General features: G+C 43.5%; 1 protein-coding gene across 1 annotated transcript; it reads left to right on the forward strand.

Moving 5' to 3' along the window:
* The first annotated feature begins 863 nt into the window (after positions 1–863).
* Positions 864–8,066, forward strand: RPS15A (ribosomal protein S15a). The gene is made up of 5 exons (XM_045776080.2): positions 864–941; positions 1,961–2,098; positions 2,716–2,795; positions 6,647–6,732; positions 7,934–8,066. The coding sequence occupies exons 2-5, from the start codon at positions 1,966–1,968 to the stop codon at positions 8,025–8,027; spliced, it is 393 nt and encodes a 130-aa protein (XP_045632036.1). The 5' UTR covers positions 864–941; positions 1,961–1,965; the 3' UTR covers positions 8,028–8,066.
* The last annotated feature ends 5,258 nt before the right edge of the window (positions 8,067–13,324 follow it).

The following is a 13,324-nucleotide window of genomic DNA, read 5'->3' on the forward strand; positions in this document are numbered from 1 at the left end:
AAGAGGTAAGTATTATTATTATTAACTCTCCCTTCCCTCCATTTACATGGAGGGAAGGTTCAGAGACAATAAGAGACTTATCAAAATTAATTCTTGTCCGGATGCGGCACTGTAGATAAAAACTACCGGCTCAGAATCCTGAGAGTTTATGTTGAAACGTTTGCGGCTTTCTTCCAAACTGGGTATCCCAGCAGGAGAAAGAATTGTTTTGGAGGCCCCGTAAATAATTTATAAGAGTTAGGGAGAGTCTGGGCACCTGCGTGGCTCAGTCGGTTAAGCATATGCCATCGGCTCGGGTCCTCCAATGGAGGCCCCGGACGGGCTCCCTGCTCAGTGGGGCACCTGCTTCTCCCTCTGCCCCTCACCCCCGCTCCTGCGCGCTCTCTCAAATAAATAGATAAATAATCTTAAAAAAAAAAAAAAGTGAGGGAGAGTCATAAAGGAAGCACCGACGTAAAAATGTATTTTTGCCTTCTTTGAAAAAATAATCTATACACAGATTCGAAAAAACAAACCAAAGTGTAGGGAGAAAAGCATGTCTTCCCTGTTCGAAGGTCCGCTCCAGAGGCAGTCATCGATTTGTGCGGGTCCTTTCAGACCCGCAATTATAAATACCCAAATAAAAAAAAATTATTCTAAATAGTGAACGCTTAATACAACAGAAATTAGCAAATATCGAGGCCCTTTTCAGTTTTTCATTTTTACAGATTAAGCGCCAGAAGGGAGTTACCTCTGTATTTTCTCTTGGTCTCCTCTGGAGCGGGCAATTCTATCCCCTCTAGGTCTCATCCCTTAAGAGGCTCCGCCCCGTCACCCGCCTTCTTCCACTAGGCCATGTATTTTTTTGGCCCCTTCCTTGAAAGTCTCGCGATAGGCCACTCGCTTCCCATAACTCCGTGCGCTCGCCCCTCCCGTCCTCTTTCCGCCATCTTTCCGCGCCGGTGAGTATCTCTCTCTGAGAGACCCAACATCATCCGTTGACTATCCCGGCCATCCTGCAGTCTGAGCCTCGAGTTCGGTGCTCTCTGATGATGCCAGGGCCCTCTTGGGGCGAGGATGCTGCCCTTGCGGGGGCTTGGGCAGGCGTAGGGGAGAGTCATGCCCGTCCGTCCCACGCTCTGCACTTTGGGGAGGCCCTCCTGTGAGGCGCAGGCCGCAGCACTGGCGGGAACAGGATTTGTCGACCGCTCGAAGAGGCGGTAGCCCCCAGCGTAGTCGGCGGCTCCGGTTGAGGCAGCGCCTTGGCTCCGGGCGGCAGGAAGCATCCGGGACGGTGGCCGACGTGCGCTGTGCAGCTTACCATTCCTGCCGCCGCGCTGTTGAGCTTGGGAGGCGGCGGCCACTCATCGGGGAAGACTGCATTCCGCCTGGAATGGCAGTTTGCTGGGAACTAACCTGGATCTTCTGGGCTCCAGGATTTCCCTTGATATTTGGGCTTGAGCAAGCAGGTCGGATCCTTAGAGTTGGACTTGAAGCATGTTTTGGCCTCCGTCCTTCGCTTTTCCAACGTTACTAGAGTGTCTTGCAGTTCGTGCCCATTAGGATGGAGTCAAGTCTGGTGCACGTAAAATGTTCCTACTTGCCACTGTGGTACGGTTGCTGTCGGGACGCAGTTGTGGCTGGTTTTTATTAGTTTTATTAGTTACGAGTGTTAGTGAAAGTGGTATCTTTTGGATGTTAGGACAAGGCTGACACTGAGTTGCTAATAGTACAGGTGCTGCCGGATTTGAAAAGTTTGGAAAACATGCCCGGTGAATCCCAGGCCCCCGTTCTGAATAACCGACCATAGCTGATACTGTCATTTTGGTAGGTGACATTGCGCTGGGGATCCTGCCTGCTTAGAGATAGGACAACCTAATGATAGAGGCAGAGAGAAAAGGAGGTGTTCGTACTGTAATGATTGGGTGCCTTCTGATGTTGAGAATGCTGCTAAAACCTCTGTTTTTCCTTCCCTGAACAGCCATAATGGTGCGCATGAATGTCCTGGCAGATGCTCTCAAGAGCATTAACAATGCTGAAAAAAGAGGCAAACGCCAGGTTCTTATTAGGCCATGCTCCAAAGTCATCGTCCGGTTTCTCACTGTGATGATGAAGCATGGTAAGTGTGTTGCTGTGTCTTATGTTTTCATGTGAGAATATTAAAGGAATCAGTTCTATAGAAATGAAGTGTGCAGGAGAGGACTGGGAAGATGGGGGAGCAAGGTGTCAGTCATGCTGGGGAGCTGTGTTGAGTTGGGCTGTGGACAGGATAGCTTGGACAGAAGCTATTCAGGAAGCACTGAGTAACTTAGGACTGTTGAAAGGAGGAGGAAGTTTGTGACTGTTGCTCTGCTATAGTTTGTGAGCTAACCTGGCCTTTGTGTAATACTGCAGCATGCCATTGAACATGTCCTGAGCTCTTCTAAGGGCTTTGGGGTGGAAAGGAAAATTGTTACATGTCTTGGGCACAAAGTACCCTTTGGAGGGGCAAGGGGAAAATAATCTCCCTGTTAGAATTACAGAGTGGGTTGGTTTTGGGTGTTGGCCCCTAAATTTAAAATAATAGACTATAAAAGTTTTGATTCAGAGCAACTGTCTTTGTATAAACTGATTAGAGAAACAGTCACTGAGATGATGTGAAAGAATCTAGTAGGCAAACAGTGGGAATACTAGAGCATAAATATTTAGGTCTCAAATTCATATCTGCCCTTTAATACAGCCGGTTATGTTCTCTAGGTTACATTGGCGAATTTGAAATCATTGATGATCACAGAGCGGGGAAAATTGTTGTGAACCTCACGGGCAGGTTAAACAAGGTAAGAATTGCTTATTTTCCACATAGAAGATTCTTAAGAATTATCAAACATGGTGTTAAACATGTTGTAATTTCCCTTGTAAAACAAATTAGTGGTGTGCTTGCTCTGTCTAGGTAAAAAAAGGGAGTTGATTAAAATCATTAATTTTTATATCACATTTTGATTGATTTGTTCTGCAGGGTTGTATTTGCTCTAGAATTGTTAGTTGACATAATGTTTGTGGAGTATAGGCTATCTGAAGGGAGATGCTGGAGGGTGGGGTGAAAGGAGCACCTGATGGTACTGGTGTTTGAGTATTGGATGGTCTGCTGCCTGCCTACTGGCTTGAACTTGTGCTGTCCAAGGGGGGCCTTTAATCCTAGCTGTAAATAACTTTGTTCCTCCTCTCTCTTGGTGATTATGTTGTGTGTTTTTTTTTTTTTTTTTTAACAGAACGTGGTTCTCTAACAATATTAATAATATACTTAACGTTTCTGCTGGTGTGGGCCGTACGGGTGTCTGAGTTTTGTACTCCCTTTCAGTTTGACTTGTCAGCGTAACCTAGTGGAATCTGTTTGATCTCTTGACTTTGTGACTTGACTTATTGCATGTATTTTGGGGGTAGGTGTCTGTAACAAGTTAGGGTCCTTGAATTGCTACCCTGCTGTTTGTGTTCAGGTTTCTAGCTTTCAGATTTACAAGGAGGCTGACATCCTGTGGTCCAACACAGATGAGGGGAAAACAGGCCCAGAAATGAGTCGTGGTTAGTGGCAGGGGCCAAATTGATTGGTAAGGTTATTCCCTGGTCCAACAATTTGTTTTGCAAGGTTGCTTCCCTGTATAGTGAACTTGCTTCATGGGTGGGTAGATACCTAATGTTAGATGAAAACTACTGGGTGTGAAGTTTTTATAAGGGGTTAGAAGAGTTTTCAAGTTAATTATAAGACTATGTTTTGTTCTGTTCTAGTTGTTAGCTGTTAGACTCCAACCCCAGAGTAGAATTTGGATTCACTATTGTTTCTCACTCTGGCCCTCACAGTGTCTTCTTGAAGTAGAAAAGGGTGTGTTTTTTCCTAATTTTAGGAGTTGGGATGCTGAGATAGGAGTTATGCTCAAGGTTTCCCAACTAGTTGGTAACCAGTGGAGGAGCTGATTGCAGTACATAGTTTGTAGAACATCTTAAATCTGTCCTACAGAAGATTGACTTGATGTTTTTAAAAAAAATTACGCAAAAAAAAACCCACAAAAAGCTCTTAAGTTGGATAAGTGCTGTGCACCAAATTCCTCTTGAATATTCACTATACATAAAACTTGAGAAATAAGCTTAAGCGAGTATTTCCCAAGTGGAAGTCATAATATGGCATCCTTGTTCTTTGGCAAAGTAATTTGAAAAATTCTGGCTAAGAGGTAGTTGAAATCCAGACCCTGCTCCTTAGCTGTCTGACCTTTCCCCCCCCAGATTTTATTTATTTGAGTGGAGAGAGAGAACGGGGATGAGGGGGAGGGACAGAGGCAGAAGGAGAAGCAGGCTCCCCACTTAGAACATGACCTGAGTCAAAGGCAGGCACCTTTAGCTATATGACTTTGGTTGGGCAAAACAAACTTCAGATTTTAGTTTCTCTGAACTTGAGTTTTCCTCTGTTGGACACTGTTTACTCAGTTACCTTCATGCAAGAGATGGATATACCCCATACTGCGGAAATTGAGTGGGGCTGAGAAGTAAGGTGTTAGAAATTAGATAAGAATTCTGGTTTGGTCACACCCTAAGATCTGTCTGGTTTTGGGAGAGGTTTAATTCTATTAGCTGAGTGAGGAATTTTGCTGGAATAAATAAAAGCCCGGGTGTGGTGGAGTGGAGGCCTCCGAAGAATCTGCCATTATAGCTTGCTTGGAGAAAGGGATGTATTACCCTATTCCTGTGTCTGTATTGTGGGATTGCCCTTGACAATTAAGTGACAGCATAGCTGTTAAGATCATGTTATGGGGGCGCCTGGGTGGCTCAGTCGTTAAGCGTCTGCCTTTAGCCCAGGGCATGATCCTGGTGTTCTGGGATCGAGCCCCACATCAGGCTTCTCTGCTGGGAGCCTGCTTCTTCCTCTCCCACTCCCCCTGCTTGTGTTCCCTCTCATGCTGGCTGTCTCTCTGTCAAATAAATAAAATCTTAAAAAAAAAAAAGATCATGTTATGAAAAGGAGAACCTGAGTGGGCCTCCTGACTTAGGGGATTTGGGCCATCTCAGTTTCTTTGGGTTCAGATCTGCCTGTGTAAAGTGTTAATGTTTTAAAGATTCGAGTAAGTTCTAACCTCATAGTCTCTTAGTTTCCTCTTAGGCATTTTGGAATTTATGTGGATATGGGCACACAGGTGTCTACCTGCTGCCGTCTTAGTTCTCTGGAGTCTATCTACACTTTAGTGATACTAATCGTCAGTGTTCTCACATGATCCATTTCTGGATCATGTGAGAACACTGCATGTGAGAACACTGCAGGAACCTTTCTGCGTAGGTACTTTTAAGTGTATTCGTGATTTGTAGAGTAGGGATGTGAGCAGGGGCAGGGGTCGTGTTTAGCTCTAATGAGGGAGTCTTTTAGTCCCCTCAGTTTTTACTTTGTAAACCCAGTTGATCTAGTCAGAGACTTTGAGCCTACAGTAGATGTTTGAACATTTATTGTGTTTTTGGATTTTAATATATTTGAATGATTAGAGTTGAGTACTTTGGCTCTTGGAGACTTCTCACATTGGAAGATAGTTGTTGCTTTGCTTAGTAGCAAACAGGTGGAATAACTAAGAACTCTGCCCTTTCTGCCTTCTACCCATTCTGCCAGATTAGTTTGGAAAATTTTGCCTGGGGTCGTAAGTGTATCCTGGTATTTCGCTGATGTGGAATACCAACTAGTTCTTAGATTTTAGTTTAGTGTCTGTGGAATTTGTTTTTTAAAAATTCTAGTATTTTCCATTTTTAAAAGTTTATAGGTGAAGGATTTGAGACCCTCCCCATTCATTTCAGCCTCACTGTAAAAAAAATTTTGACTGCAATTTTGTCTAAGGCTTGGTCTCTTACCTCTTTAAAATCTGGCCATTTGTTCTGGGACAACTCCCTAGCCCATAGAGATACACACTGTGAACCCGACCTTCCCATGTATTGGTTTGTGTTCTTCTCCCTCTTCTGTTGACTTTTTATTTATTTACTTACATTTTTTTTTTAAAGATTTTATTTATTTATTTAACACAGAGACAGCCAGCGAGAGAGGGAACACAAGCAGGGGGAGTGGGAGAGGAAGAAGCAGGCTCATAGCTGAGGAGCCTGATGCGGGGCTCGATCCCATAACGCTGGGATCACGCCCTGAGCCGAAGGCAGACGCTTAGCCGCTGTGCCACCCAGGGGCCCCTATTTACTTACATTTTTAAATTTAAAGATTTTATTTATTGGATAGAGAGAGCACAAGCATGGGGATCAGCAGGCAGAGGGAGAAGCAGACTCCCCGCTGACATGGGCCTCGATCCCAGCACCCTGGGATCAGGACTTGAGGTGACAGCAGACACTTAGCCAGCTGACTGAGCCACCCAGGTGCCCCTTCGTATAGTACATCATTGGTTTTTGATATAATGTTCAGTGATTCATTAGTTCAGTAAAACACAGAGTGCTCATCACATCATGTGTTGACTTTTTAAATACTTTTTCTCTCCCTAGGCAGGCATAGTCCTAATTTAGTATATTTTTTAAATAACATATCAAGATGGCACAGAATAGTTACCCATGAAATGTTGATTTGGTTGGTTTGTACGACTATTCAGATGTAAATGCTGTTTGTATAGTAAGTTTTTCTGTTATTGGTAAGGTGTGATCAGTGTTTTTTGTTATGCTTTTACAGTGCGGAGTGATCAGCCCCAGATTTGATGTACAACTGAAAGATCTAGAAAAATGGCAGAATAACCTGCTCCCATCCCGCCAGTTTGGGTGAGTCAATTTTCCTCATTTAAAAGAAATTAACGCTAAAGATTGCTGTTGTGCAGTTTGACTTGAGCTGAGTTTTTTTTGTTTGTTTGGTTGGTTTTTGTTGTTACAGTAACTGTCTCCATCCCCAAACATCTTGACTCAAGGATTAGTTCTTAGGTGTTGCCACATTTCTTGTTCTAGGCTTCAGGTTCTGAGAGTCCAGGCTAACTGAGAGACATCAGATTTGTGTCCCTTTTAATGTCTGCTCTTTTGGCTCAATGTGTATGGTTGATATTATATGTTCATTGTGATCCCGTTCTATGGCTGGAATCACTTCTGAATCCTAGGCCTCTGGAGAAACTCAATTTCTTCATTCTTGGTAAGAGATGGAGTTCAAATCCTTGCTTTCCTGCTTTAAAGCTGTGAGACCTTGGGTGTCTTATGGCCTTGGTTTCTTCATCTGTAAAAATGGTAATTATTCTCTTAAATTATATTATCATCTGATTTAATTCTGGTAAAGAACTTTAGTATCCGACCCAACACAGTAAGCGCTTACCTGTTTGTGGTTAAGAACTTAAGCCCCCCACCCCAATCATATGTTTGGTGATGTGGTTGAATTTACTCCCACTTCATGGTTACTGTGTTACAGGCATAGTGTTATGAGTGAGTCATTTCTGATTGTAATTATGATACTAATTTTAATGCCTCAGAGTTGCCATACCACCGTATGTGTCTTACCTCCATCCCCATAGTAACCCATGAGATAGCCAGGCCAAGTGGGATTGCCATTGTCCACCTGCCTGTCTCTTTACAATAGCTTGCCTGTGATCATATAAGTGGCAGAAACAATTCAGTCAAGTTTATATCATCTCTGTTGCTATAAACTCTGTCTCTTTACCTGAGAACAGAAAGTGACATTTTGAATTTAAAGGAGTTCAGTCCTTGTTTTCACTTAAGCTTAACAGTGTTGTTTCTCAGTGTTAGCCAAGGGCAGGGCTCTATGAGTGTGTTGTGTAGCTGAGGTCTTTGGACATGGGTCTTTGGGTTCGGGAGCCATGCCTGCACTGCTAGTCCGAGTAGGCAACATTAGTCTCTGCGTCCTATTATGGGAAAGCGTCTTAAGCACTTATGAATGTTGGTGTTTTTCTGTACCAGAAAGCCGCTCTATGTTCACTGTTCGTAGGAAAAACTCACCAGCATTTTCTTTTTTAACTCTCCATAGTTTCATTGTACTGACAACCTCAGCTGGCATCATGGACCATGAAGAAGCAAGACGAAAACACACAGGAGGGAAAATCCTGGGATTCTTTTTCTAGGGATGTAACACATACGTGCAAATAAAATGCCTCAGTGGACTCTGGTGCTTCACTCGGTCATTTTGAACTTTACAGCAGAGTTTTAGCAAGAACATCTGCGGCAATGTACGGCCTTTGTTAATTGGGGAATGCTGTTTCCCTGAAGTGAACAAGGAAGTCTTGACTTGTGTTAACTCACACCATCATGCTCATGGCTCACCACAGGAGGTTGTTCCTAGCCCTGGATGGCTGCATCTGGGTTGGGGTCCAGGTGGTGATGCTTTCCCTTCTGGGGTCTTATATTAACCCTGGAAGGAGTGGTGCCTTTCCTGTTTTTAGCTTGACAATACACATTTCATGCCCTGTTGTTAACTATGCTAACAATACGACCTGGCTACGGTTAACTGCGTAAATGCTCATAAGGAAGCAGGCAGGAAGAAGACAGAGAGAGCCCACAGATCACTAAGATGCATCTCAAAGTAAATTTGGATGGCATGTTAGTAACTTAATAACATTTTAGCATATGTGTTTGTAAGATGTCATTTAGAAAAATCTCTTTTAAAAACTAGTTTTGCTGTAAACCTGTCACAGATGTATTCCTGGAATTGAGAAGAATTAGTTTTCTGGGCCACTTCACCTGGGGGAATGCTTGTAAAGAACTCAACCACCAAAGAGAGGGTAGGGTGGCTTCTGTGAAGTACACCAGGGCTCCACTCCCCCTTTGTAAGCAGTGCTGTCCAGTAATGGAACAAGAGCCACATGTGTTCTGTAACTTTCTGGTGGCTATATAAAACCATTAGACCGTTTGGGTTGTTTTTTAAATAACATTTGTGTTCAAAATGATACTTTCAGCATGTAGTTGGTAATGAATGGAATTTTACTCTTACTTGTAGTCAGTCTCTGAAATTATGTATACTGCACATTTACACTTAAAGCACATTTTAATTGGGACTGGCCACTTTGAATAGCCACATGTGGTTGGTGTTCATGTTGGACAGCGCAGACTAGACTTAATTCTTGGAAGGTCTGGGTCTGGCCAAGGAGAAAGGAAGCTTGGATGTGAGCCCAGAGTGTCCTTGTGCCCCTGGCCAGCTATATTTGCCAGGCAGGGGAGTGGGATGAATGGGGCAGCTCACGGCCTTGTAAAGAAGGACAGCAGCTATTACTGTCTTTTAGTCACTTGAGGCAAAGAAAAAAAAAAAAATACTGCCAAATTGCAGCCCTGATTCCAAGAAGTCTAATATTGAATAGCATGTGAGGTGCTAAGAGCTGTTGGATGCATAGGTTTGACTTTTTTCTTTTTCCTTTTCAGAAAAGGATACTTTTCACTGTTTTGATTGTTTTGGTAACTCATCTAGAAGACTACTACCTGACTTTCTGGTAGGTCAGGCAGTTTTCAACACTCTGGTAGCTCAGTCTGGGTAGGAATGTTGAACCATCACTGCCCTGGTTGTAAGGTGATTTCTGGCAAGTGACAACTTTTGTTAAGTCTCCCTGTGTTAGGTAAAAAGAGAAATTACTTCATGGGGATGCTAAATGAGGGCGTACTTAAAACACCGCAGGGCTGGGGCATGGCCAGCATTCAGTAATACAGCTTTTTGAAAGGAGAGGGGTTACTAGATGTGGGAACTAGGTAGGGATGCCAAGACTGGCCCTCGAGATGTGGTAAGTAATGGACCTGGTTAATAGGCCTCACTTGGTAAAATGTTAGAAGAAAGCCAATTGACAGGTGTATCTGGGTTTGGGGTCTCTAATGTTTGGAAGACCACATATAATTAACGTGGGCTTTAGGGGTTTAACAGACCAGAAATGAAGTTTGCTTTTCTGCTAAGTAGCCTTGGTTTCCTCATCTGCATAATGGGAATAATGGAAAACCTACTTCAAAGTTTTTATGGGAAAGATGAGATTATGTAAAGTACAGTTAATTAGCACTTGGCGTCATATACAGTTGAATTTGTCAAGACACAGGTCAAGTGAATCCAAAAGAATCTTCAAAGAGCTGATTGTTGATTGTTTTCTCTTAATGTGACGTTTGTAAGGTCTTGAAAGACAGGTCATGTTTTGTTTACTGTTGTATCTCACCCCTAAGCTTATGGCTTGGCACAGTGGATGCTTTGGTAGGTACATCTTGATTGATTGAATCCTCATCATCCTGGGCCCTGATACCAGGTATTAAAATAGGACAACAAAAAAGCCCCATTTGTCCCTACCATTTAGTGGGGATCCAGTGTCCTTTGAAGTGGTCAGGGGTAGAAAAAAGTAGGTGCTAAGGTAGGGAAAATTGAGTGGCCAGTCGATGGATTTAACAGCACAGGTCCCTTGTGTTTATGGGGAAGCAGCTGACTTTAACCCATGTTTATGAGACCCAGTAAATAAACCCAGTAAACATGGCCTGTGGGCTGGTTGGCCCAGGCTGGACTCCAAGGTTTGAGGGTCTAGAGACAGTTAAGGTTCTCCTGGCAGGAAAACTTTTGCCTCAGGTGTGGTGTGAACCCAGCGTTCCCTCCCAGCCCACCACTGCTACAGGCAGGTGGAGTCCAGGGGGGTGTGAGGGTGGTGAGGAGTTACAGCCTCCTGATCATCTAGGCCTACCAGATGCACTTTGGGCAATGTTAAAAGGGGCTTCAGCACCTATCCAGACCCTGGGTTGTTAACCTAAATTCTGTAGATGTCAGAGAAACTTATGAAAAGAACATGCAAAATTGATACCCATGCATTTTTCTGGAGTGTTACCATATAGCATAGAGCCTTTGATCAGAGACCAAAAGAAATTTAAATAGGTCAAAAGAACCACCACCAAAGACCTAGGACATCTGTGTCATGGTCAGTGCATCCTATGTTCTCATTTAGAGGCTGTTTTGCCTTAACCTCTGGGTAGTGTGGATTAACTCTGGTGGGTTGCTAGATAGAAGAGCACTGAATTCTCTGGGCAAGAGAGAGGGTCTTTCTTGGTCTCGTCAACATCTGAGACATGACTTTTTCACTGAAGGCTAGGAAGTATGGTTTCCACTCCTGACCCCAAAGAAAACAAGCTCTGGGAGATCCCAAATCTGATTCTCACTTGGCTTTCCAGTCTAATCCACTGTTCTTCCAAACACCCAACAATGCTAATTCTAAACTGAACCTCTGTGCTCCACCTTAGACCTTTGCTTAAGGCTCCTGCCGCCATGCCTTTTTTCTGTTCCCTAGCCGCCATGCCTTTTTCCTGTTCCGTAGAGATGTTCCTAAAAGCCAGCTTAAAAAGTCAATTCTGCCATAGATCTTCCTCCAAAAGAACATGTACTGTTGTTCCTTTCTCCTAAAAATAAGAATGCCTTAGTAAGATTAAGAATTTTTAGTGCTTATTGAATGTTTACTGTATGCCAGGTGTGGAACTAGATTTATGTGGACTGTCTCATTTAATCTTTACAATTCTGCATCGTGGCTACTATTTTTTTTTTAAGTTTTTTTTTTTTTTTTTGACAGAGATAGAGACAGCCAGTGAGAGGGAACACAAGCAGGGGGAGTGGGAGAGGAAGAAGCAGGCTCATAGCGGAGGAGCCTGATGTGGGGCTCAATCCCATAACGCCAGGATCACGCCCTGAGCCGAAGGCAGACGTTTAACTGCTGTGCCACCCAGGCGCCCCATGGCTACTATTAACTGACTAGTTTTTCAAGTGAAAAAAGTGAAGCCATTGGTTCAAGATGCTATGAAATGGCAAGGTTAGGATTTAAATGCACAGACTGTTTCCTGGCCCTTAAGTTCTGTCATGCCTTCTGGTCTTTAACATAATGAGTATTTATGAAATGTTTACCGTGTGTAGGCATTTGGGCTAAAGGCTGTACAAACATCTAGTCCCTGCCCTCATTGACGCTTGTTAACCTGTAATAGACTGAGCTTTACACAGAGGGAACCTGTGTATGACCATCTCCGTATAACCAGCATGTAGCCTATTTTTAAAAAGTCCTCTCTGACCATCATGGCTGTTGGGGAGAGTATGCCTTTTTTTTTTTTTGAGAACATGCTTAAAGTAGAGTTCTGTCTAGTGTCTGTGCTGTAATATGTTGAGGCCACAAAAATCCTGGACCCAAGAATCAGGAATGGAGTGGGATGTGGCACTTTACAAGGTCATTGTGCTGTTAACCAGGTCCCCCCTTTTTATGTTTGAGTGATCTAATGAGCAATGAAATTGCCAAAGAGCACACAGAAGATAAGCCAAGGGAGGCAGTAAAAAAATATGCTTGGGAGAGGGACTTGGGAATCAAACGCTGGCCTCAGTTGCTAGCTGTGTTACCTTGGCCTGTTGCCTTGTCTGTGTGTCCGTTTCCTCATCTTTAATACGGGTAATAGTAATATTTCCTGTGATGGTTGTGAAGATGACATAACTGGAATGGTAAATTAGAGCCATTTGGAAAATACTCAGGTTCTCCCCCTGCTGGGCACGTGCAGTTTACATGCGACCAATTCTGGCCAATGAATTTGCTGTGAGCAGAAGCGATGTCTGTTACTTCCAAGCTGGAGCCATTAGTGGCTAGTTGGAGGCCTCTGTGCCTATTCTCTTTCTGTACCAAGGAGTAGCTGCTCCATTACTCCAGGCCTCAGAGTGGCAACGCAGAGATCCAGCCATCTAGCTGTGGGAGCATAGGAAGAGCAAGAAATGATTGGGGTTTGTTATTGATCTACCGATAAAAGCGTTTAGAGCAATCTCTGAGACTTAGTAAGGGTTTGCTGAATTACAAAAACGAGTAGGATGGGATACAGAATAACAAAAGGGATTCTTTGGCTGGATGTGAGGAGACTGTAGCACTTGTTCTGAATGTGGTTTTTTCCCATTAACCACCTCTATACCACTTCAGCGTGTCCGCAAGGGTCTTAAATACCCCCAAGCCCCCAGCCCTTTGACAGATACTCAGTCACTGAATGGGGCACCTACCTCAAACCAGGTTGAAGATGCCTTAGGATATTTTGAATTTGGAAGATGTAAAGTTTTTCTCTCTAAAACGGTGGAAATTGTTAAGATAAAAATACTGAGTGCTCCTGGTTGTCATAATTTCTGCCATGTAGAAAAAGTTACTTGGGGCGATAACAAAGAGGATTGTCTGTGAGCAGCATGGATAAGCTAGATCAGGTCTTCATGTGTTGGAGTCTGGGCTCTTCCTGAGATTCTGTTCTGCCCCTTCCCATGTTGTATTTTGTTAGCAAGAAATAACATCTCCTCCTTTACTTAAAAAGAAGTACTTGTTCGAGCTAAAAGTTACTGGTTTGAGCTAAATTCTCGGCATTCATTTGTAAACAGACTAATATAGCTGTACTACCAACTCTCACTACTGTGCTCTGG

The sequence above is a fragment of the Ursus americanus genome, chromosome 2 (assembly GCF_024610735.1).
Source record: "Ursus americanus isolate L20-20 chromosome 2, mUrsAme1.1.p, whole genome shotgun sequence".
In the NCBI taxonomy this organism is placed as follows: domain Eukaryota; kingdom Metazoa; phylum Chordata; class Mammalia; order Carnivora; family Ursidae; genus Ursus; species Ursus americanus.

What these genes read in the sequence shown, in the direction of transcription:
- RPS15A (XM_045776080.2), top strand. Translation starts at nt 1,966, where the DNA reads ATGGTGCGCATGAATGTCCTGGCAGATGCTCTCAAGAGCATTAACAAT. An exon ending in TCACGGGCAGGTTAAACAAG is followed by an intron (nt 2,796 to 6,646) that starts GTAAGAATTGCT and finishes ATGCTTTTACAG; the next exon opens with TGCGGAGTGATCAGCCCCAG. An exon ending in CTCCCATCCCGCCAGTTTGG is followed by an intron (nt 6,733 to 7,933) that starts GTGAGTCAATTT and finishes AACTCTCCATAG; the next exon opens with TTTCATTGTACTGACAACCT.